The sequence below is a fragment of the Achroia grisella genome, unplaced genomic scaffold (assembly GCF_030625045.1).
Source record: "Achroia grisella isolate CSIRO2021 unplaced genomic scaffold, CSIRO_AGI_Agris_v1 utg770, whole genome shotgun sequence".
Taxonomy (NCBI): domain Eukaryota; kingdom Metazoa; phylum Arthropoda; class Insecta; order Lepidoptera; family Pyralidae; genus Achroia; species Achroia grisella.
Genome location: NW_026713016.1, coordinates 4043141 through 4071096, shown reverse-complemented (window position 1 = coordinate 4071096; position 27956 = coordinate 4043141). Strand labels below are relative to the sequence as shown.

At 31.5% G+C, this 27956-nt stretch overlaps 1 protein-coding gene across 1 annotated transcript; it reads left to right on the top strand.

Moving 5' to 3' along the window:
• Positions 1-25: 25 nt before the first annotated feature.
• LOC131850475 (CD2-associated protein-like) lies at positions 26-27889 on the top strand. The gene is made up of 15 exons (XM_059200703.1): positions 26-246; positions 1712-1895; positions 10365-10470; positions 11100-11229; positions 11879-12061; positions 17123-17255; positions 21121-21247; positions 21882-21976; positions 23349-23504; positions 24024-24109; positions 24386-24560; positions 25114-25225; positions 25459-25564; positions 25820-26187; positions 26685-27889. Exons 1-15 carry the CDS (start codon positions 222-224, stop codon positions 26835-26837), a joined length of 2139 nt encoding a protein of 712 aa, XP_059056686.1. The 5' UTR covers positions 26-221; the 3' UTR covers positions 26838-27889.
• The last annotated feature ends 67 nt before the right edge of the window (positions 27890-27956 follow it).

Sequence of the window (27956 nt, the reverse complement as noted above, 5' to 3'; positions counted from 1 at the left end):
AATGATGATCTGTGCACGGCGTGACGTGAGTTTGAGCTTGAGTATCGACGTCATAGTCTCTATCATCTGTGATTGTCTCGATAACATTAAACTTTTATCTGAAGCGTTTCTTTTCTATTTTGTAATTATTATTTATTTTTTGTGATTTAACTTGAAATGTGCACGTGGAATATTAATTTTGTATATGCTATGTGATAATGTGATGTGATTTAACTTTGGAAATGGAGACCAATGCAAATCCAAAGGGTGAGTGAAAACCGTCCCTGTTCTGGCTTATGGTGTTTGTGTATGAATAACTGTATTCTACTACGAAATCAGATGACGTATTACGTGCTTTACAATAAATTTATCCAATTTCTTCGAATGTATTAAATACGTACGATTTTGGTTTTATTGCAATTATTTAGTATATATAATAATATATGATAAAGATTTGCCGCATCTTCCTGTTTTACGAAATGCCTAATTTTTAGTGAAAATCTATAATTAACCTTGTATACAATGTCTAAAATAAGTTAAAAATATATATATTATTATTATTGTTTACCTGTGAGTCGTCTTTCAGAGTATGACTCATTATTTTAGCATTGTGAGGTCATGCATGTTGAATATTAATAAACAATCGCACGCCTCCTTTGGCTACTTATACAGTGCAACTTCTAATTTAATAGTTACTTTAACCAACAAAATTTTGGGAGTTCTGTCATTGAGATATGATTATTAATATTCACAATAATTTTATTTGTCTTGTATAGACCATACTTTCCAACTGTTATTTTTAATATCACCAACTAATGCCAGTAAAATAGCACATTTTACTACACTACAAACTGTATTAATTTTATCCCTCTTTGTAATACTGTCCGGTTATTAACAATATATTTATTTTAATTTGTAAAATAAGTCATTAATGATGTGTGTCATTAATGAATAATAGTTTTGTATAGGGATCATTCCAAAACCACTGCAATAGTCAAAATAGCAAATGAGAACAAATGCATTAAGTTTGCTTGAGCATTTGGTAAAGAATGAATGACATCATCTATATAGAATAGAATAGATAAAAATAAACTATTATTCAAAAACAAATATTTTACATACACTGAAAATTCATTATGATATTTCTGCTAAAATTAGAAGGAGAGTTGTTTATGATACGAACAACCATCAACACTAAGCTGTTAAATAATAATATTTATTTAATTATAATATTATATATCAATAGACTAATATGTCATCAATGCTCATCATGCCATCAACCACTAGTGCCCCTCTAGCATATACCATTAGTGCAGGCACTATTTTAAGAATAATTAAGTATTTGTTCGACATATTATAAAAAATTGCCCAACCTTAACTAAACTTTTTTGTAAAGCATTTATTTTGTTGTATCCAATGGATTACTGTATGGTCCTTTAGTTAATATTCCAATTAATTATTTGTTACAAAAAATTATATTACACATGTATATATCACAACTTTATGAAACATTGCAAACATGATTGATTGAAATAATAATAGTGATATTTTTGCTTGCTATATACATAAAGAACAGGAGGGAGACATTATTAGATGGTCTGTGTTTAATAATATATTATTTCTTCAAGTGTAATTAACTATTTTTAATTAATTTTGTATCCCACATAGCATATTAAGTAGGTTTAATTTATAATTATCTTGCACAAATATTTAAATGCATATTCTTTTGCAGTGTCATGTATTGTAAACTACACATATGATGCATCGGAACCTGATGAACTAACTATCAGACCAGGTGATGTGTTACGGGAAGTAGAAAGACTATCGGGTGGCTGGTGGAAAGGAGAACTACGTGGCCGTCGGGGCATGTTCCCTGATAATTTTGTTACTGTACTAGCTGAACAAGCCAATGTCAGGTTAGTTTATTAAATAAATTACTCATAAGAGAAATTTTTGAGACCCATCTGGTCTTCTGAAGATAATTGAAAATAAAACATGAATGTGTATATCATGCATGGATAATCTATATATAGATGTATAATATATAGGTATATTATATAATTTATACATTTAGGTCCCAAATGAAGTAAACTGATAATATTAATTATATATATATGCATGTGCAATTGTGAATTAATAAATAAAATATATTACTAGCTGACCTGGCAGGCTAAGCAGCACCATATACTTGATCAGTTTGTGTTTCCAAACCATCCAGGTGCTCATTAAAATATATACACAAAAATTCATCCAAATTGGTCAATCCATTAGACATGTAATTAGGATTTTGTAATCTTAGTAGTAGTAGTAGTTTAGCAATGACCAGGTACATTGATATTAAAATCAGTATAATTGTTTATATATTGTATATACTATTGTTTAAAGAATGATTAAATCTGTAGTATTCCATAGCATATAAGTATATATTGATAGCAAACTTTACTATAAAGATTTTACAGTAAAGTAGTTTTTTGTAATATCAAATGTGAAATCATGGTGAAATGGTGATAATCCTGTGTGAAATCGTTATCAAGTCAATAACCGAAAACACCGTAGGTTTTTAGTTGCTGCGTTAGTAAGCTAAATTTCGGTTGTAGGGTATGATTCTGTAGTGAAATACCAGATTTCACATTTTAGTCTTCTACAATGGCAACCACAAATGATCACAGGTATCACGTGATACCTTGATGTTCGTGGTGCTATTCATGTAAATAGTATAGGTGACCGTTACCGCTCAGGTGACCATTCCAATCACATAAAAAAATTACTTGCTTTGTCGACGGTTGATCCTAGTACTAAGTTTTATTAAGGTGCGTTCTACAATTGATATAGAGTGTATTCATAATATCAATAATGAAGACAATGACTAATTGTTACTGTACATTCGTCATCTCGAATTCACATTAAAGTGAGCAATATGAAAGTATTTCTAAATACTGTACCTACGTGTGCATAAAACTATTTTCTGATGGGTGATTACTGCTGGCTGACGTGTCTAGGAAATAGAGATAAACAGATATTTATCTTTTCTCATTTAAAGAGAAGCGTAGTATACATCTATGGTGTTTTATCAATTCGTATTGCCCTTATTCCGTGTAGTTCATTCTCAGGTTTTGATAGTATTCGCTGTCTGTAGCTTATTAAATGCGAAAAGGGAATGAGTATTAGTATCGGGGCCTATTGCCCCATTGCTAGGAATATACTCTATGGTCGACATCCACGCCTGGAAACCATTGCGGTTAATTCAGAGTAAATTCTCTATAATGGGCTGACTGACTAGACCTCATCCTCCTTTTATTATCAACCACTAGTCCCCCGCCAGTGCATACTATACCGTTAGCGCAGGGTGCATACTATCCTTATCCCTTTACACATCAGTAATAAGACCAATGCTGGCATATGGGGCCTTGGTTTGGTGGACAAGGTCGAAACTTACGACCACAGTCAACAAACTAAGATCTTTCCAAAGGCTTGCATGCTCTTCAGTTACTGGATGTATGAAAACAACCCCAACAATGGCAATGGAAATAGCCCTTAACATTACACCCCTTGACCTATACATACAGCAAGAAGCAGCTATAGCTGCCACAAGATTATACCATCTAGGTCTATGGGGCAAAAGCCATTACAGTTCTCACACAACCATCCTGAACCAAGCAATCGAATATGAACCTTTGATTGCCGCTCCGTGTGACAGAACTCAAGCATACCACTCGTTTAACAGGAAATACCAAATACAATTGAAGGAGGAGGAAAGGGACCAATCTGCAGTAAATGAACTACGCATATACACAGATGGCTCCAAAACACAGAACGGTTCAGGAGCTGGGGCACATTCCCTTGACCTCAACATGAACATATCTATACCGCTCGGCAAACACAGTTCGATCTTTCAGTGCGAATGTGTTGCCCTGACCGAGGCAGCAAAAGCCGTATACAGGTTAGGGGTCAACAATTTCAACATTAAATTCATATCGGACAGTGCAGCCGTGCTTAAAGCACTACAGAACAGAAAATCCAACAACAAACTAATAATCGAGTGCCACATCGCCCTGGAAAAAATTGCATCGCACAACGGAGTAATTATCCAGTGGATAAAGGGGCACAGCGGATCATATGGCAATGACGCCGCGGACGAACTAGCGAGAGTAGGATCCGGTATGGTGGTTGCAGGCCCCCTCCCGCTCATGCCAATACCATTCTCGCAATTTCGCACCTGGATTCGCCAGAGATCCACCGAAATACAAAACCAAAGATGGAACCTAACCACTCATTGCAAACAATCTAAAGTGGCAATTCCAAAAACGAACCATCGGTTAACAACATGTCTACTTAATCTAGATAGACAAAACCTCAAAATAATGATAGGGACAATAACGGGCCATTGTTCCTTAAACAAACACTTATACAAAATTGATGCTACAGACAGCCCCCTTTGTCGGGGCTGCTTTGAAGCTGAAGAAACGGCGGCTCACGTAATCCTGGAGTGCACGGCAGTGGCCCAACAACGAAAACAAATCCTCGGAACGGTGAGGTCGCTCCGTGAAGCCTGCGAAGACACCAGGAGTCTTCTGCGCTTTTGGGAGGAGCTTGGCTGGCTACGTTAGTAGTCTGGCTCTACACGCACAACGGCCCGAATGTGAGGCTAATTGCGGAGAATGGAGTCTAACATACCATACCATACCATACCATACCATCCCTTTAAAACCAACGGAAACCTGAATCTTATCATCGCAATACTTATCACAAATTAAGATTCCATCCCTAAGCCACTGTGCGTTTTTCCAGAAGCATATTGCCACGCTCAACCTCACAGTGGAATCAAGTAGTATTTTTGAACGAAAATATGTTGTAACTTTAAAATAATGGCATATTCTTAAATGGTCGGAAACACGCCTGCAATTCTGTCGATTATGAAGGTGCTTATGGCTGGTAATCAGTTATAGGGAATTAAGGAGCATGAGTTTCTTTTGAGGGTCAAAAGAAACTCGTGCTCCTTAATTCCCTATGCTATAATCAACCAAAAATTTAAAGACAAACGCCCAACTGACGATATTTCAATATAGGTACAGTAAGGCAAGTCTCTTTGTATGTATTTTATATGTTGCAATTAGATATTATATATTTTTAATTCTTTTATGCATATTAGGTGCAATTAGTACCTACAGTCACATGCATAAAGTTAATAACGACTCCTCTCCCCCTCTTCTTCCGTAGGTTCAGACTGGAAATTCACCGCTGAACACTGCAATAAATGGTGATTTATTAAATAATTATTATGATCTAATAATAAAAAAATAATATTTATTATTAAAAAAAATAAGGGATTACTACTAAAACTGCAATAATGTAACCCAATGCGTAATGTAATTGGTATAAATTGCCTTTCGCGTCGCATTCATTGTGGAAATGTCCACCCGTTCAGAACCGGGACGGGCTATACGGACGGGATAAAAGATATAGGAGATATAAGTACATAATATAACAACCATTGATTGACATTGGAATTTTTTCTATTCCGTAAAACTTCGAGTGAAAACGGTTAGATATTTATATTAGTAGATTTACAACGGCTTTGCATTTTTTTTTTATTAATAAAACTGTATACTGTTCGAGATTCTATAATTTTATTTTTTATGACATCTTTTACTAATAAAAGATTATTACAAAAGGATGTAATACCGTTTTCTGGTGATACTATATGTCAGAGGTCAGTGTATAATAATATACTAATTTACATAATGTTACCTTAATTTTGGTTCTGCTGATTGCTTGTTTACAGTTATAATCGTGTATTAGCAACACAGCTTTTCGCTCTAGGCAACTGTACCTTAGGAACTGGTTTAGGTATATCTTAATCTATCTTTACGCGTATTTAGTGATTATAACACTTATAATTATAATCACAAAGTGAACATTTTTCTTCAGACACAATGGTTTTAATATTTTTTTTTGTTTATGTATTAAATACTATTTCTAACAATACCTATCAAGAACTCGTATGTTTCACTTTATTTTCCGACTTATTTTCAATCAACTTCAAGAAGGTAAGTATTGCCCATACTGTGTAATATCGTAGTAAGAATCCTTCAATTGCCCTAAAAAGATTAAAATGGACATGTTACTCTATAATTAATAAGACTTAACGTAGGTATATCGTCGTAACATTGACCTATAATTATATTAATTTGTAATGCCTTTTGAACCGCAATCAATACTAAATCCAAATCCATTATAAAATGTCAGTTAATTCATCCAATCACCAAATAATTGAATTATATTGCTAGTGTATAATTTCATATATAACTTCACGATCATTATCCCAGATGAAATAACAGGTATACACATATTTAGATCCAATTTATGGGTGTATATCGCGGTGTTTCTGTCACCAGAGAGTGCATATTTTATGTGTAAGAAGTATAAGAATTTTTTGGTTTCGCCCACATTTAAACGCAAGCTCTTAGGGATGTAAACCGTAAACCGCAGTAAACGTAAATCAAAAGATACGAAACGGTACATTTCAATGCCGATAGATGGGAATTGGTTTCAGGACAGGATCTTTTTTTAATTCTTTGTGTTATGTGTAGGTATTAAATATCGAATCGATTGTAATGAATGTTTGAACAAACTGAATAGGTAAGTTAATTTACTTTAATACATTCATAACGATATGACAATATGAATGATGTCATATTTCTAGTCAAGGACTAAATCCTCAACAGAGTATGTACACAGTTTTGTACCGTATTTATGATAAACTGACCGTCATATTCACTTACTAAATAGACGATGATCTATGACCGTATTTATTTCCTTTATCTAAGTTTTGACCTTTTCAGTACAAGAACGAGCGTTACTGTTAGGATGTTCTACATTTGTATGAATAGGTGTATTAATTATTAAAATTTTGGGACATACACTTTTATATTATTTAAAGTTATGATTCTGACCTTCTTCCACAAGGAAACACTTAATTTATAATATAGGTAATACTATTTAGGATTACAATCTTGATTAAGTATCTATTGACGTAGATGTTTTTTTAAAATATTGAACGTTTATTCAGAATAGTAAATATCTTACTTAACCTACAAATATTTCAATTATGTGATCACCTCCTCCTTTTTGATATCGGTTAAAAATAAATTGGAAGTGTTTATTTCCGTTACATACATGTTACATATCAAATAGTTTGATAAAACTGGGGAAAAGTAACATTTAGGTATGTACTATATATACACGAAATCGCTAAGAGCATAGCATAACGTACGCAACGTTATGTTATTAGTGAATGTCTGATATTTGTTATTTTAAGTAAATCAGAGGGTCGTGATCTAATGGTTTATTACCCCGATTTACTCCGACATCTAGTGAGTTTAAATCTGAACGACACCAACAAAAATTTGCATATGAATTTATAAATACTAGTAGTCGTCCAGTTGTTGACGATAATTAATTAATTTAACATTCAGTGAGACTAGACAAATAATATTAAAGACAAACATTCTCAATTTAACCACAGACTTTAACAATAAACAAAGGAGTACATGTATGTCAAAATGGTAGTGTGTGTAATTTTTTTTATTGCCTTAATGTATTTTTTATTCTAAATTAAAAAAATATATTGGCATTCTACACTCTTTCTCTATATAAACTAGAAGTGTACGAAATTTCATATCCCTGCTTCCGCACATATTGTTTAGAAAGGGGTACAAAGTTTTTTCTTCACGTATTAATATTTAGATATCTGGATGGCTCACCGGTGATGAAATCAAAATCAATTCGAGACACAACATCAGGTATTGTGCTTTCCACAATGGAATCAAATATACTGCTCAAATATATAGGTATTTGAGCAGTATATTTGATTCCATTGTGGAAAGCACAGTACCTGATGTTGTGTCTCTTGTCAAGTATTGTCACCAAGAACTTGACTTTTGACAATGCCTCTGGCTACCCCTTCTAGGAAAACAGTCGTGACGGTACATTGTTTTATTTATTAAAATATTAATATCTAATAGTTGAAAATGTTTTATTTAATATTTCTTCAATTAATATCTTTGGAACAATTGTGCAGTGTATATCTTATCAGTACGGATAAGCGTCTGATAACACTTGGTTAGCTTTGCTAGTCAGTGTTTGTGCGTCCGTCAGCGAGATATCTTTAATTCGTCTCAATTTCGATATTAATATTGTTGTGAATTGTATTAGTTAGTGAAATAATTTTTATAGTGTCATTTAAAGTATAGAAGTTGACCTAAGGGGAAACTCTCTCCTTACATTTGAATCGACAGATGATGAAACCGTAAGTGATATATATATATATATTATAAAAAAAGTGTAGACGTATATGTCCACGTTGATTATTAATCATAATGACCAATAAGTCAGCTATGTCTTATTAATGGATAGTTTAGAACTGTTTAGTGTGGAGTCTAGGTTCAATCTGTCATCATTTTTCTATTTTTAAACATAACGTCGTTGTGGTAAGGGCATGATTAATAAAAGCGATAAAGTTGTATTAAGAATTGTTATAAATGTCGTTTGGTATCGGTTAGTATTTTAATGTACCTACCTACTTCAAACACAGTAGTATTATGATACAAGGAATTTTGAGTTATTATTATACAAAAAAAATCAAATCAATCTTGAAATGATAGTATGATACCTTTTGGATGAATAAAGGAATAATAAAAATCGATACAAAATTGGCGAACTTGCTGTCTTGAACTGTCTTGTTATATATTTTTGTTTAAATCTATTGTAGGAAATAGTTTTGATATTTGAATAAATATAAAGAGAGAGTGAATAGAGAAAGGAGGACACACTGACATATAAATATGAGGTATCCATCTTCTTGCTATCAACCAGTTGGTTGTCAGCTTTTGTATGCGATTCGTTATATATATGTAAATGAGGTTATAGAAATCCTTATTAAATATTGGAATTAATTAATATATGTTTATCCATTATAACATGTTACAAACAAATTAATGAACAAAAGAAATCCAAATCATTTCCTCTTTATAATATTAGCATAGACAAAAGTACCAATCTATATATCTTATTAGGTGGATGTCAACGTGGTCCCCCTGGAAATATTTGTGTTTAATTCCTGATAAATTCGCAATAATGAGGTAGCTAATCTGACTTCAGCGTCATCTCGTTATACTGATACTGATGCTTAGCCATACCGAAAGGCAGCTAAATATTTCAGCTCTCTATATTAATAGCTAAATTCTATATAATATAAAAAAGTAATGCACAATAAAATAATTAAAAGCAGGTGTATAGAATAAATGGGGTAAAATTTTAGGTTGGTATTATAATATTAAATACTAATAATGAAATTTAATGAAATATTTACAACATTCATATGTAATAAATTATCTTTACAATTATGGAGTTTGAAGCATTTGACAATTTGTGTAAATGCTGTAATACTGTAGGTACCTAAAAATTATAAAACAATAATATTTATTATCGCGAGGTCGTAGTGAAGTCGCACGATTCAAATTCACATAAATCGTTCGAATTAATTAATTAATTTAAAAATATGGTTTATTTATTTTAGAAATTGATGACTTACGACTATGACAGGTAAATTATTGTTCAGAAAATTAAGAGGAATGGACAAAATGTATAATTAATTGAATAATTATTTATATTTTAAGCAATAGGAATATAATATTTAGAAAAAATATATATTGTAAATGTTTTTTTGTTAGCTGTATATAATAGGCGCATAAAGATATATTATATATATCTTTATGCACCTATGATATACAGCTATATTTATTTTTTATCAGGTGATTGTTCATAAGACATTATTTCATAGTGTGATCAGTTAAAATTGCCAAAGTAATGTGACACACATAAATCGAAATCATTATTTTTCTCAAGTTTACTTTATTCTGAACTATGCCTGTGACTTCGTACACATTGTATACGGGATAAATATAAATTACAAATTTTTTGTTTTTGTTTGTGAACCGATTGGAATTAATCAAACATCAAAAGTCATTGCAAACTTGGTACAATACAGTAGTGAGAACGGCATTTGAATTGGTTAATTTTTGAGATTGCCTGATAATTTCTCAAACATATCGAAAAGGATATTACAAATATATTTTTAGTATTTAAAGTAACGACTTATATTTACATATATAATTTTAGAATAAAAGTTGTCGATGCGAATACGAATAATAATCGTATTAATGTATAATAAATATTAATAAGCACATTGTAGCACTAGTCATTTACAAATAGCACCAAGTACTAACTGAACAGGAAAGATGAACAAATTTTAGTCGGGAGACATTGTCTTTTGTGTGCTCTTCGAAAATGTATTGTTTTAAACAATGTTTTATGTTTTGGATCAGGTCTGGTGGCGTCCAGGGTCGCTGCCGGGCGGTGTTCAGCTATCAACCAGCTAACCCGGATGAGTTGTCATTGGGTGTGGGAGATGTGCTCGACGTACTTGGAGAGGTATTGTTTTAAATATTTATTTATTATATTTTTTTATGACAAATAGTCATAATCCAGGATGCAGCATTATTAAATACTAGGTATTAAAAGTTGACCAGTAGTTTGTTTTTGTGACCTCCTAACCTTCCATTATTTCAGGGTGATTTGTTTTCTACATAATAATTTATTGATTATGAATTGCTAATACAGTTATGAAAATATGTTTACTGATGTTAGAATTTGGATGTCAATATCATTGTAATTACCTTGGATTAAATTTAATGCCGTTTCAAAATCGGACCATAAAATATTTGCTTTTTAATGATTTCGGCCTATAATTAAGTACCAGGCTCCAAGTTCAGGTCTTCCTGCATAGAAAATAAAAACTATGCTTTCAAATTTTATTGATTTCACTATCAGTGTGTAAATTTATTCTTATGATTTTAATTTTTAAATATGTAGATGTTAACGGACGGGTGGATATAGTCACAGTATAATGCTGATCACTGTTTATTTTTTTTTATTTAATTATGCTAATTCCTTAATGAAGTATAGTTTTCTTTCATTTTCATTCATTCATTATAGTTTTCGTATCAAATTAGTTTCTAGTTATTTCATATAAAAGTTTAGCTATGCTAATTTTGTTTTAGGTAGAGGAGGGGTGGTGGCAGGGCAGGCGGCAAGGCCGTGTTGGCGTGTTCCCCTCGAACTTCGTAGTGATGTTGGACCCCCAGCCGGTCCCGCCTGTTGAACCCGCGCCGGCACTCCCACCTAAACCTGGTTAGTATTTTCCTATCGATAAATATGTTATTTCTTTTATTAATTTACGGCTTCGGTGGTCTAGCACACTGTTATACTTTCGATGGTCACGGGTTTGATCCCTCGCACGGTCACTTTTGTATTCATGAGTATGGTTTTTTGTCAGTCAGGGTGTTTATGTATATTATATGTAAAATATCTCAGTATTTATCGTAGTATAGTATTTTGTTGTGATTTGATAGCATTTGTATACATATTTTCCTGTTAATATTAAAACTGAATTAGTTCCAGTATTAACCTTTTTTTACCCCAGATTTTTTTTTACCATCTTTTCATGTTATGTCTATATGGAATACTAATAAATATAATAATACTAGTAATAATAATAATCTCAGGACAATTCACACAGTGCCATCTAGACCCAAGTTAAGCTAGCTAAAGCTTGTGTTATGGGTACTAGACTGATACAAATACATAGATATATTTTTTTTCGTAAATACATAGAAATATATTATACATAGAAAACACACAGGCTAACACAAACAATCATACTCATGAATATGAACCTATGACCATGGGATGTAAAGCAGTGTGCTAAACCGCTAGATCACCGAGGTCGTCAAATAATTGTAATACCAACGTCCTCTGTCACGTTTTTGCTTGTCAACAGTGAAGGAGTTATGCCGCGTGTTATTTCCATACACGGCTGTCAACGAAGATGAGCTCTCGCTGGCCGAGGGCGACATAGTGACCGTGGTGTCGAAGGAGGCGCCCGACCGTGGGTGGTGGCGCGGCGAACTCCATGGACGCGTTGGCTTATTCCCAGATAATTTCGTAGAACTGATATCCTCAGGTATTTAGCAGCTTGTATTATTAATCTTACTCATATAATAAACGAGAAATCGATGTAGAGTATGGATTGATGTTTGTTACTCTTTCACGAAAAAAATGCTGAACGGATTTTAATGAAACTTTACAGTAATATAGGTTATGTATCAGAATAACATATAGGCTATTCTGATAAATAATATATATATAACTGTACATTTTTATATATTTAAAAAGATATTATGTAAATTGTGAATTATAATGACAAATGTCAAGTATGATGCAGGCGAAGTTGCGCGGGTCAGCTACAGCAGCTCTATATATATACAAAAACATATATATATATATATATATATATATATTATTTTCATATCTCGATTATAGGTTTGTTATACTTTGGGTATTATATTTACTCTCTATATTTGTAATTAATTGGATGGAGATTTAGAGAGATACAAAAAATATTGGACTGATTCTAATTAAATATGGTACACAAATAGATTATATACTAGATTCAAGTGTACTTTTTATATACGAAAATATTTATTTGTGTCTTAATAAGTTATATAAGGAAAACCCTTTATAAAATTAACTTTATATAATTAATAACGACCGCTTGTATACTTAATTTAAATTAATATGATTGAGATGTCAATATAAACAATAACTGGGGACTCCCATATTTAAGGTTATTAATACGTAAGTGTAGACTGTAGTGTCATAGTCGTCGTTTATGGCGGCTAAAATAGTTATTAATTTGTGGTACAAAATCAAATTAAAAAAATATGAACTCTACAGTCTATGTCCATTCTTGTGTTTTTATATTACTTGTCTGCACATTTGATATCTAATCTAATCCAGTTCTGTTCAAATCAGATTAGTAATCATAACAAACAACTAATATTCTTAAAGATATGTGTACAATTATCACAAAAATGTACATATAATAATATAAGCCACGTACAGTGACTCACAATGGAAGCTGAGAATAATTTTAACTCTTCCATTCATAATTAAAGAGCCGCACTCTTGTCGGTAGAGCTCTAGCCATTTTCCACATTGTTCCATCAATATCTTTAGTTGCTAATACGACACAACTCTTAAGTTTTTCCTTCATCCTATCTTTATCTCCCCCCCTCCCCTTCCATCGATAATAATATTCATAAGTTCGTCGTGTGTTATCAAGTGACCCAACATTTTTTTCCCGCCTATTCTCAATAATATTTATGATCTGTATCGTTCCTTTAATGCTTTGCAGTACTTCATTTCTTATTACAACTCTTCCAAATGAACTAAATCTCAATACGCATAAAATTGGACCACTTTCACTCAGAACCAAAGTGGAAATTTGAAAATAAACGTTGACGCTTTTATATCCAGTTGATCACGTGATCGCTTAGGTTATAATATAATAATAATAAGAAAAAAATTTCATTTTGCACTTTATTTATACACTTTACGACTAATCCCTTTCAAGCATGTGCAATGGATTTTATGACTTTCTGTAATATAAAGTGAATAAGTATCAAAAGAGACGTTAATAAAATTACACTTTCAAAGTAACTTCTTTTTATAGTTAAATTCCATTTTAATTTGACAATGTGATTAAAATAGAATGTGGATTTAGATGATACGAAAGTATGTTTTATCTTTTAGGAGCATTCGTTACCGCAGTATAGCAGGGTCTGTGTTATCCGTTATATTTCAAAAACATACAGAATTTTTGTTTCTGAATATTTACAATAAACGATTGTTTAAAATTCTAAAATGTCTGATATAGAACTAAAACGTGTAATAGAACACCTTACATGCATAGAATCTGTAAATTAATGATTAATAATTATTTAATTCTACGTTGTAAAGAATCAATAACCACTTAATAATTCATGCTTCTACACTTTTACTTTGAAAGTTTGCAAATAGGTACTCATTTACTATCAGAATTTATTTTTCAAAAAAAATTATAGCTAGCTATTTTAATTATAAAATAGCTAGCTTATTTTGATTAGCTAGCTATTTTATAATTAAAATATTTAATAGCTTTTTTTGATTGTTTGTGTTCGCTAACAGAGCACTTTTAAAGTATTATTCATAAATATTGAATTTATCGTTACTTGATACTTCTGTTACGAATATTGTTAAACAAAGAGAGGCCCTTATTGTAAAAGGTTTTTTATTGTTACATTTTCCCATCGCAACTTACAACAAAGAAATGTAACTGATTAGTGCTATCTAATAAGATCGACTATTTAACGCACAACTAGAATAGCTGTATACTAATCAGTTGAGGAACAAGAAATTTTTCCAGGTTAAGAGTACACCGCTAGTCTTTGTGACTCTACCTTATTGTATGTAAACATAATGATGTAATCTTGTTACTATAGAGGTAATATTGTCATTGACATTGAAACCATAACATTTATTTAATAATACAAAGTCTATATGTTTGCGATTAATTAAAATCATTTATAATTTAATTAATGGTACTAATATGCCAGTATTTATTTTTAATTTCCGAATGAATACCTTGTGATTTATCATGGAAAAGCCATTCATTTCAATATTATTAAAGATGACTATATGTTACAAGGTTATTGCATTCACAACATCTGATGAAATAAATGCATAATTTATTTAAAAAGGAAATGCATATTGATTAGACTGTCTCGATGTCGTATTTACCGCATGAAACGGTTTGTTTCACATGATTAGTGTCATTCCCCTTCGGACGAGGACGGTATGACAAAGTAGGGATTGCAGACACAAATTTAACCATGTAAATAGAATTATCTCGATTAAAATGTTTAAATTTAATATTAACGATGTTACTGACGTGTACTTTCTTATAAATATTCAAGAAAACATTGTTATACTTTTGTTGTAGTATAAGTAAATTTATAATCAGATTACGTAACGATCGAACACACTCTGTGTTTGGTTTATTTAGTGACGGAAAGAATGCTGTTATCTAAATAATTGTAATTATATTGAATTCTCAGTAAACTTGTGAATTAACAATTGACTGAATGCGATACTAGTTAATGTTAAATGATAAGGATACGATAATAAACGATGAAAGACATCAGGGTAATATTTAAATGAAAATTAAAGTTCGTATTTATAATATTAATAAAAATTATAGCCTTAAATTGTGTTTCAAAGAAAGCTTGTTTTTTTACTACAATTTGTCTTATGTTAAGCATTGTAGTATGTACAAAAAGTGCTAATTAATAATTATTATGATATTAACCGGATCAAATTTCTATTAAATATTGTTCAATACATATTGTCATCATCTATTTTAATAGATTTTATTGTCATCCTACTACTGGACGTAGGCCTCTCCCAAGGCACGCCACTGTGCACGATCTTCAGCCTTTCTCTTCCAGTTATTACCCACAACCCTATATCTATATGTCGTTTGCTCCACCGAGCTACAGGGTGTCCTATACGTTTGCTAATACATTTGGTTGCCAAAAATACATATTAATATAATACAAAATAACTAAACATATCTACTATATTACTTTTCTGTATAGATAAGTGTTAACTACTAATATTATAGATACAGATGCAATGTTATGAATATTAAGATTCCAATACAATTTACATGTTGATGATTTAGCGTCCACGCGTGCAGTACAAGTTATGTTAGTAAACAGTCCGCCTACACCGGCTCAGTATTCGATGCTTTGCTATTGACATTTCACATGAAGGTTGCGCAGAGTCGTGATTTTGCGTAACTTAGATCAGCATGCCGTGCCTTAGTATCTTTTTATAACCAGTTGCCTCATAGACGCCTTCGTCTATGTTCTTGAGTATATTTTCTTAAGATTTAAATGTTTTATATTTAAAATGGGAGCAGAATGTGAGTTTATTATATATATAGGTATTTACCTAGGGCATGTGAATAATTATGTATGGATAAAGTGTTATTTTAAGCGGTAAAAGTCTAATGAGGTAAAGCAAGACACGAATATAGTTCTTTCGACGTGTGATAAATGCAAAAATATATTTTTATTATAACATTTAAATCGACATACTCATGAGTGCTCATGTTGTACTCGTAATCATAGCGGTCATGAGTTTGCATATAGTTCACTCTTTTGGACCTGACCCACTACGTCTTATTTCGCGTACGCTTAGTTGTTTACTACTAAATAAAAAAAAATACTTTACCCATCAATATGTTGTAAATAAAACTTTTATAAATGTCTATAAATGTGTTGTAATAATATTTTTTTATCTCATATATATGTAAGTAGCTCTATCTGTATCTTGATCAGTCAGTACACATAAACAGTATTCATAATTCGGTACTTATTGATATTAACTTACGAGTTATATAAAGGCATCATTGTCCTAAATAGTAAAACTGATCTAGTGAGAAAAAAAATTAAGGTATTTCACATTGCAAGTGTTTTGACGACCCTTAAAAACGTATACATATCTGCTATTACAAAACAAACATTTTGATTATCCTACCATTCCTTTAGCATCCGTGCCTCATTTAGAAGCACGAATTTCGTGATCGACAAATTTTAAAATATGGCAAATATAATTGGCCATAAACATTGACATATACGTATCTTTTCTGATCGTAATGATTCTCGTACACGACGTGTATTTTTATTATATCAATTATGTGATGTAGTATTAGATTTAAATAAATATTTTAGTACTATCATTTGGTATCATTGTTATTAAGGATCACACTTGATTATGTATATTAGTAAACTGTTAGATAATGCAATTTGTTGCTATTCGTATAATTATTTATTGTATATCGCGAGATTTTTTCGATGTATACACAGCTTATATTCCATACAAAATAAATAGATCCAAAATTATTTGTATGTATGCAGACAACATAGCAGTGCTGAAATTTTTTTATTTTTGTTGTAAAGCAATAATATTTATATTTAGATTTGATTATCGATTGTAAGATGAATTTTAGTGCTTTAGTGGACCTTGATCCATTTTAATTAGGTGTATCTATCTATACCCATACGCGTCAATTTGGAAATAAAATTTAATAAATTATGTATATTGTGTTTTAACAATAATTTACTGTTTTATGTTCCAGTAGGGTTAGAACCCGAAGAAAAGAAACCAGACCGGCCACCTTCAAAGACCCCCACCAATTCAATATACCCCATTCTCAACAAGTACTCTGAAAAAACATCCTCCGTCAAAGAAATAACTACATCTAGAATAAGGTATTAAGTTTCAATATCGTAAAATATTCATAATATTATTATTACATTTGTATATCTAATGACCAAACGATATCTATAAAAAATAATTTATGCGATCCATCTCTTATATATATAAGAATAATAAATAAGATTGCAGGTTGTATATTCCGTTTCAATAGAATTTACGGAAAATGTAAACAAAGATTATTTAAACACCCAATAAATGTAAATAGTAACACATCTGATTCTTGATAGTTAGTTACTGTAGGTATATATCACCAATTTTTTTTAAGTATTTATTTATATCTACATACTAAATTTGTATTTGAAATATTTAAGCGAAAATTGCGAGCAAAATGAATGAAAGAATGTCGATGGTCGCCTAGCGATGTACGAAATAAGATCATTCATCTATTGAATACAAATCTTAATAATGGAAATCTTATATATTCAATATAAAAAATAATAATAATAACAATAATTAACGATATCAAGTAATACAGATACTTTAGAATAATGTTGTATTTATTATTCGATTAACATCTTTATTGTTACTAAATAAGTTGTTTTATAAGTTTTTATTCTATTATATTTAATTTCTTTTAGACATCATCTGTCAACCTTGGAAACCTTCGATTTTCGTTAGTCATACCAGTGGCAATCCGTGAGGAAGTAGCCATTATTATTGCTAAAAGTTGCATATAGATGGCGTGATTGGTATCGATGGAATTCTTCATAGTTTTGCAAACGTTTTAAAAAACAAAACTGTGTTTACAAAAATGTTTAATCCATTTTTAAAAAGTTATATATACATGTTAAAATGAAATAATGCGTTTAGAAAAGTAATTTTCATATATTTACTCATTTTGTTATTTTCCAGTACTTAATTAATTTAATCAGTGCTAATACGGGGCTCAATGTTTTCAAAATGCTTTCATAGATGGCATTGTTGTCATTTGTATCGACCTAATTAAATGTCTTTTTTATATTTTCCAATAATAAGCACTTAATATATCATTATTGTAAATTAAACATATAAAAAAATTTTAAGTAAATTAAAAATAGCCGAACAAGCAAGTAATACTATTTCCAATAATACTTATGTATGAAGTGTTGTCATATTAAAAATAAATACATGTATTATCGATTTTTTTGAATAATCGATAACAGGATTTTATTACAGCGCATTATTCGATGATGCTTTTAATGAGTCGTTGTGAACAGTAAATTTTCATTATTTTGAATTATAGCAGTGTTCCGTTTCAAAGAACGGAATATAGTAGTACATTATTAGTGTCGTTGGTTATTTACATTTGTACGGAAAAATCGATTACATAATAATTTAAAATATCGAGTACGAATCGTAGCTGTCTTTGAATACTGGCAAGATTAAAATAGTATTAAAAAAAAAAGAGAGAAATCGACCCTAACTCGAATACCATAAAGTTGATTTTCCTTTCTCATTAATATCATAGCAGTTTGTTTTTAACTTGCGTATGACTCTGTGGTATGATGTTTAACGTGTATTGTTATTGTACGGTGCATACATTTCAAAAATTATATTTTAATGTAGGTACATACATTTCTTTCATACATTTCATACATGTCAAAAATTATCTTTTAATGTAGGTACATACATTTCTTTCATACATTTCATACATTTAAAAAATGAACTTTTTATGTAGGTACATACATTTCTTTCATACATCTCATACATTTCAAAAATTATATTTTAATGTAGGTACATACATTTCATACATGTCAAAAATTATCTTTTAATGTAGGTACATTCATTTCTTTCATACATGTCAAAAATTATCTTTTAATGTAGGTACATTCATTTCTTTCATACATTTCAAAAATGAACTTTTTTTTTTATGTAGGTAGATACATTTCTTTCATACATCTCATACATTTCAAAAATTATATTTTAATGTAGGTACTTACATTTCATACATGTCAAAAATTATCTTTTAATGTAGGTACATACATTTCTTTCATACATCAAAGATATTATTATTGTAGATATCGAAAGTTATGTATACAAGTAATTCTGAATATTATCAAGTTCAAAATAAGCACACATTACTGGCTTAGATAATAGAGTAATATTACTTGTAATAAAAACATTTGTGACACCCATATGTATACATATTACATAGTAAGTACTTACGCCCGTGCCGTGAGACTCATCTAAGCGTACAGCGCATGCGCGTCGTGCGGTAACCGCACCGACGGACCAATAGGAGCGCGCCTCTCGCGCATCCAGAAAGTTCGCGACTAATGGACGGTATAGTAGTAAAGCAATGAGTGTTCCAGTGACATCATTATAATATTTTCTCGTTAAGTTTTATTGTAATATACATAATTTCGTACTAAGTAACGTGTTCCCCCGTTACACATTTCTAACGTGTAATGGGCGTGAAAGCGAGACAAACAGACAGAGTTACTTTAGCATTTATAATATTTGTAAGAATATCGCTATTAAAAATAGGGGTTGGTGAAAGACGGGCCAAAATTTAGGCGTGTATGTAACATTATAAATAAATAAAAAATTGTCCATAATACAAAAAAAAAAAAAATTTTGGGTAGGCCACCCCTATGACTTAGGGGTATAAAAAATAGATAACAACCCTACCTCAGACCTAGCAAGTATACGTATCAAATTTCATCAAAATGTGGGAGAAATATGGCAACTAACACTGTGATACGAAGTTTATATATAAGATATAGCGGAATTCTCATTAGGGAAAAGAGGGGTACATCGTAGAATACATGAGGTATATACCAGTAAATTCATTGTAGCTAAAACCAGTCTCTTACACATAACGATTGAAATAAAAAATCATATAGCCCGATGTTGATACGTACGAGTATAAACGTATCAAAATCGGGCTATACGTATAGCGCAGACGCGTTACAACATATCTTCGTCGAGAGAAAAAAATAGGCATGGAATGTAGAATAAACTATAACATAATATATACATTGGCACATAAGCCATATCTGCAGGGTATCGGCTAACGATATTATACCTACACATTTACATTGAATCTTGAATCGTCCCTAATGAGGTACACGATACAGTTACCTACATATCTTGTATATACCTATCTTTGCAAAACAGATGTCATGTAGACTGAATTGACTGCCATCTATTTTCGTGCTTTGTTACTAAGCACCCACTAGTAATCCGAACTGCTTCAGATCTAGAGACATCTAGCGGCTACGGCGGCGAAATAAAATAGCCCGAAGAATAGCCCGAGTTAGGAAGGAACCATTTTCTTGTATGGGATGGGGTATCTGTATGTAATATTATGTTATCTGTGGTCATACTGACATATCGTATGTGTGATGTATAATTAATTTAGTGAAAGAAATCGAATTATTTATCTTTCTAGTTCTACTGGAACGGGGTATATATACTAGGTAGATTAAAAGTTTATACAAAACATATCAATCCTCTTTTTTCAAAGTATTTTTCGCAGCTTTCTTTAGCCTGTATGTAGACCGATATTACTTGAAACCTTAACACATAACAGACAGTTTTTGCCTCGTCCCTATTTTTCATTTTTTTATTATATAAAAATATTAAATTTATATGTTTATAAGTCGACGCCAATGGTGTCGTGTGTAAAATATTATATTTAAAATAATAGCTAATATTGATAATATAAGTAAAAAAAATATTACACTTATAAAAAGCATAAACATATTATAAGTGTAATATTTTTTTTGCCTTTACTGTTTTTGTGGACTAATGGTGATGGTGTATTGGTATTTGAGTATCCTGGTCATACTGTTGGTATACGGTATTTGTAGCTACAAATGTAATAATACCATAAGGATGTTAAGGATGGTATATGCTGTATTTATCATATTCCAGTACGCACAAGGAGAACACATCTAATAAAGAAAGCAGCATACAGAGTACAACTACACACGCAAATAAAAATGAGTCAGAAAAAATGATTCACAGCGAGACTACCAACGACGGATCGCTTGAAGTACAAGTAAGTAGTTTATTTTTGGTTATACATATTAATAAGTATATGATCATTATATCCCATTAGCACCCTACTTCTAGGTTAAGGATAAATAATTTAATGACGGTTTTGTACAAGAAACTCAAATTGATAAATAGTGGCGTATTAACAATACATTGTATAGCCTATACATCTATTATCACATACAGTTATGTCTCTTATGGGCAGAAAGAATAGAGTGCCAAAGGATATACTCCCGCATTTTATTATGTTATTTAGCTGTTTCTTGCATAGGCACTAGGTCCAGAAATTTCTATTTGAGATTACTCCTTTATACAGCGTCAAATATGTTGTAATATGCCCAATAATTAGTCTTATAAATGTTATAAATGCGAAAGTTTGTAAGTGAGTAATGAGTAATGGAATAATAAGTAATGGATGTTTGCTACTCTTTAACGCAAAAACTACTGAACTGATTTTAATGAAATTTAAAGTAATATAGACTATGCAGCAGAATAACACAAGTGCTCTATTTTTTTATTAAAATTTAACGCAGGTGAAACCACGGGCACAGTAAGTAAATAATAAATATTGACCTTGGATTATGCAGTAATTGTTTTGATAAGGAAACCTTGAAAATTTTATTTATTATTTATTACAGATTAGAAAACCTCCAGTACCGACAAAGAAAAGTCCGACAATGTCGAGCGGTGTTGGTGGGTGGCTCAAAAGTAAAATGTTATCGTCGACTGAAAAGTAAGACCTGATTTAGCAATTTGTACTACAATAAAAAAAATGTATCAAATTTTAATTAAAAACATTGTTATTTTGCCTTATTTATAATACGTGTTAAATGGTTAGATAATCTGTGAATTGTATAAAAACATTAATAACTATGCTTATCGCTAAAATCCATATCAAATCCGTTAAGAATTGCCTAAGATATAGCGTTTTATATGCGTGGGCCTTACAGTTGTACTAAAATAGTAGTAATATGTTAATATAAATCTTATATGTATATCATACCGTCAAGAATGGTCAATATATTATTTTTGGGGACATAGATTCCATATTAGCCGTACCATATTAATGTTACCATTCACAGTTTTTTTCTTCATATTCCGTTTTGCACAAACATCTTCATACAACTTATTTAAATTTTAAATGCGGTGCTAGAAGACCGTTTATTTTTAGCTGGTGGCTTTCAAAGCCGAGAAGTATATGGCTGTTTATAATGATTTGATAACTTTAAATGTTAAAAAGCTTGAAACTTAGCTGCCAAAATAATGCTGACCACTCTGTGTCACGGTATTTATGCAGTCGAATGTAATAGAAAAGAGGCATGACCACTAAAACCTACCTACCTAGTAAATATAAGAAAATAGAGTTTGTAACAGGAGGAAATAATATTCTGTGGATCTTCAGCCATAGCTATATATAATATAAGTGATTGCTATTTGTACATGACAGATATATGAGAAAAAATACTAATGGGCCGTTTTATCGACGTAGTAAAACCCAAAACAATACATATTAGAATTTTTGCCTCTTAGTCCGAGCGTTTATGCGTGCTAATCTTGAAAACGGCCTAACCGAATTTGGGTGCGGTTTTCCCTTATATGTATTACTAGCTACTCGCCCCGGCTTTGCACGGATGTACATGTACTATATATATAAACCCTCTTCTTAAATCACTTTATCTATTATTTAAAAAACCGCTTGAAAATCTGTTGCGTAGTTTTAAAGATTTAAGCATACATAGGGACAGACACATCTGTCTGTCCCTATGTATGCTTAAATCTTCGTATATTGAAAATATGTATAAAATGTCGATGGTAAGTTACACTTAAAATTTAGTGTTTACATTTTTCCAATCTTTTCAAAACAAAAAAGGCATACGGGAACTAAGTCGCGGATTCAGCTAATCAAGAATCTGATTATGTAAGCAAGTTTTTACTTTAGAGTTTACGCCTATACTAATTGTGGGCGATAAAGGAAACCAGGGAATTGTAAGATATATATTATCAATGAAACATCACAAACACAGGAAGGGTAACCGAAAAATATATATAAAGCTTTATAAATACAATAGACTAAGTGGCCTGTATTATACACTAATGATAAACAGAGAGAAGTCATCATCGACAACTGTGAGCAGCGGCAGCAGTAGCGGCGGCGAGTGGGACCGTCCCGACGGCGGTGGCGCCAGCAAGCCGCCCAACAACGCCGCCACGTTCGACCATGTCGAGCGGAACTCGTTACTCAACGACCCACGCGCCAGCAGGTAACACATATATTAATAACTTGGTCTGCAGTTTCATCATATACATTGATTACTAAATAAGATTTTCGTTCATATAATATGTATGTGTCTAGGAAGTTGATTCCAAAAAATGATGAAACAGTATATTTATTTTACTGTGGAGGAAGGAAAACTTAATGGAGATTAAATAGCATAAATATAAATAGGCTCTTCTTGCTTCGCATCATTTTGTTTCTCATATCGCATAATTGACTGAACGGCCTTTGACTAACGACATTTGGTTGATATAAATCTATCTAGTTCTTACCAACTTGCAATATGTTACTACCTCCTATCCTACTCGGTTTTACGGAGATTTGTTGTCAGTTTTCCTTTTCTACCCAACAATATTTTTGTATTATATCAAACATTGCCAAAGCTATTCCTTTGATTATTATCTTTGATCCAATCCGAGCGTTTGCCAGTGGTAAGTACAACAGAAAAATGTTAGGTATTATATATTTATTTGGTTTCTTGCTAAAATTTCGGACTCTTTTCCAGAGCGAAAGCGCCGAGACGCAGACCACCCAGTCAAGGAGTAAGAGATGAATCGCCTCAGCAAATAGGCCTCAGTAATGGACATGAAGGTAATTTAAGAAAATATTACATACAACTTCTAATGACGGATACAATTTGTTTCTTTTTAATACCTGGTAGGTATTGAATAGACAAAGTAATTATAAACGAACTAATCTTAAACGATAAGCAATGATAGCTTGATTTTTTTTGTTCTTGTTGTTGTTCTTTCTTATTGTTTCTCCAGAAATTATTATTCTCCAGTAATTTCTTTAATATATATATAATATATTGGAGCTACAACTGTTTTATTAAGAATATCAACTTCATTATAATTCTATCGTTAGCCGCCCCAGCGGAAAAACCTCCCCTCGAGAAAGTGGAAGAGATAAGGCCTCGCACGCGAGAGTGGGAGAAGCATAGAGCGCCATGGATGGAGGAGTTGAAGCTAAACCAAGCAAAGAAGACCAGCATCGGAACTGACGGCAAGCCGCGCCCCGCCGGGGCCGGCAGCACCGACAGGTACTAACTGCATTATACTTGTGAGCGAAGGGACTATATTATTACTATGCTGGTAAATTTAATTATGGAAAGACAGTGTTTCTATAAAGAAAAATAGTATGTTTAATATGTAACGAAAGTAGAGCAGATAAAAGAAGAAACAACGCAGTACTTTATAATAAAAAATGTAAACAATATGTAAAAACGTGCATATTTAAATTTTTTAATCGTACTGATTTTTACTTTTGTTGTTAACTGTTTGTTAAGTCTAAGTAGGTATGTTAATATTGAACTGAGCTAAATATATTATAAAAGTCAAATTTAATTATAGAAGCCATAATGCCTTATTTATAACACGCTTTCTATAAATATAAGTTAGATGTCACTTAAATGTTATAGTATATTAGTGTGAGATATCTTCATCTAGTCTTCTATTTAATGGCACTGTGAACTGCTATACTACATTTGCAATAGATAATAATATTGTTCAAAGTCTATAGTTAGTTACGATGCTTTTGTATTACTGGTAGTTATAAGCAATTAGTAAAATTGCATAATATTCGTGTAATTACAGAATTTTGGATGTTGGTCTCGACGAGAAAAGGCCAACAAGTCATTCTATGGAAATGTCGAAGAGCACCTCGTCCATTAGCAGCCGAATGTCAGTCTTGGAGAGTTTCGAGGAGGTGGGTATACATATATTAAAATCCATGTGTGATGATGGACTTTTACATCCACTCCATCCTAACCTAACCTAACAATGCAAACATGTTATCATTTTGTATTAATTGTTTAAAGGGTTTCAAATAAAATAATTATTTAAATATAGACAGAATCTCTATATTGTATGTTTGAGTGAAACACATAAATTCTTAAATAAATAAAAAGGTAAATATTTAGTGTTTTATGAATGTTTCAGACGAAAGTGCGTCATTCGTTGGACTCTAAGAAGGACACCGCCCCAGTAGCTCGTGAACGCGAAGAACCCGCCAGCAAACCTGCAGTACAATCGCCAACCGCCGCAGGTACCTTTATAATTGGATCTTAAAACCTTTATTGCCTATGTACGTCCAAACATAATATATTATTCATATATATACTAAGATAGATTTTGCACCATATATATATTATATATATTGCCTTTATATTGTGGGATTGTTTTCTTTTTACTTATTTATACATCATACTCTCATGTATACATTATTTGTGAATGATAAATAAACCATTTTCATTTATAAATATTGTAGTATAGAATTTTTGTATTGTTGATTCTATTACAGGCCGAACATTAGCAAGTATGTTAGACGAGGTTAAGAAGCCTACAACGCCTCACCCACCTTCAGCGACCACTCGTACAACCGAATCTACCCCACCCTCTGATAAATCTTCAAACGCCAAACCAGAAAAGACTGCAAGTAGTACAGAGAAGCATAACGAAGTTAACACGATCACAAAATCGTCAGAAATGTTCGAGAAAATATCGAATACTACAGAAATCATAGAGAAATTGGAAGAGAAAGCACCAGAGAAGCCGTCTAACTTATTCACTAGCGATAGGAGTGTATCGACGACTTTAGAGAGACTCAAACAGCTCAAAATAGATAAACCAGAAGCCACGGACGCGTTGGTAGCGCAGCTCAATACTAGAGTGAGTAGATTATTTCATTTATTTAATAATACGCAGATGGAAGGAGTGCAAAGATGACGTGTTAAGTATGGTTAAATTATGTACCCTACCAGTTTTGGAAATAATTATTTAATTATCATATTATGTGTAACTGTTCATTTGTAATAATCGGCCTTAATAAATTATATTGTTTGTTACTAATCTAGTTGTAACAAATTGCTTGAATAAAAGGAAATGCGAATTTTTCACATGCAACGCGACATTAAATGTGTGCGAAGAATGCATTCGGCTTTGCATTATCAACTTAATTAAAGATAATAATTTCTTGTAAGGTACCTTTCTGTGTTGAATAAATATTGAATTATAGTACTAATATTTCTCGTCTGAAACTATGCATAAATTTGAACGCTGCAGGCCAAAATTCCTTATCATTGAAAATTCTAAGAAATATATGACCTACTATATATATAAGCACACAATGTGTGTTATGGTTATTTCATCTTATTTACATTTTACAGATATTAAAGTTGGAGAAAATCATAGAAGATCAGAATACTACATTTAAAGCTGCCATCGACGATCTCAATAGAAAGCTAATGATAGAAACAGAGAAGCGACAGGCTCTGCAAGCTGAGATCGAAAAGCTAGCGCAGTGTGTTACACAAGTGTAGCCTTTATTACATGTGCCACTTAAGTCAATTCACCGTGGCCGTACAACTTCGAGAGAATTTTCGTGTTACGTTTCATTGTTAGTTAGGGAAAATGATGACGATTAGAATCACTCGGGAAATTTTCGAGTTTCTTGACCGTTTTATTGATATATATACCTAATTATACACTGCTTATGTACTAAAAGCTTTATCGGATATATTTTATTTTGTAATACAATTTTTTTATAAATTTTTGTGATGCATTGTTAATGTTAGCATATAATTTATGCTGTATATACTTATAATTTCGTTAAGGAGATAGTCCGAGAGTGGATTACCAGAATATATTGTACTTAGCGGTCATCGTCATGTATTTAAAATAATTGACGCAAAATGCAATTTCAATTAATGTTTTATCTAATAGCATTTTTTAGCTCAATATTTAACTGAGCGCCATATTAGTGTAAAATAAAATTTCACTTGGCGAAGGACGTTGGCGCGTTGTTTTTAGCCTCTGGTTAGGAAACAATGTAGTGTATGCATGGGTAATTGCGTGATATTAGTTCGTCACAACATAAATGATATGCGTACATGAGATTAAATTAATTTAAGGTAGGAAAAGTTAATTAGGCGTATAAACAAGATGTAGGGCGTCAACAATAATGCAGCTAAATCCCGCCTAAATCAGTGCATAATGACTACATAATCAATTCCTAATAAAGTTCGCATTAAAACAAAGTTTAAATCAGTATAGATAGTGATATTTTTATATTCAGTAATAATTGTAATGTAATCTATTTTCTATTAGTTACTAGTACATTGCTTAAACTTGTAACTAATAAAGATTAAAAGTAGGAACACACAATATAACCAAACATACCTTTACATTGGTGTTATCCAAATCTGATCGCTATGGGCTGGATTAGTGTTTTTTATAACTAGAAGAGGATGTTACTTTATTTTAGTTGCATAAATTAGTAAAGCTCTACAGTTTTTCCTATAGTCAAGTTCAATCTGAGATAATATTAGAAATTTTATATCCTATTTTTGTTCTATATAATTAATAATATATATATATATATATTCATATAATGATATAAGCATTGAAGGTTGTGCAACATAACGACATATATAACAAAA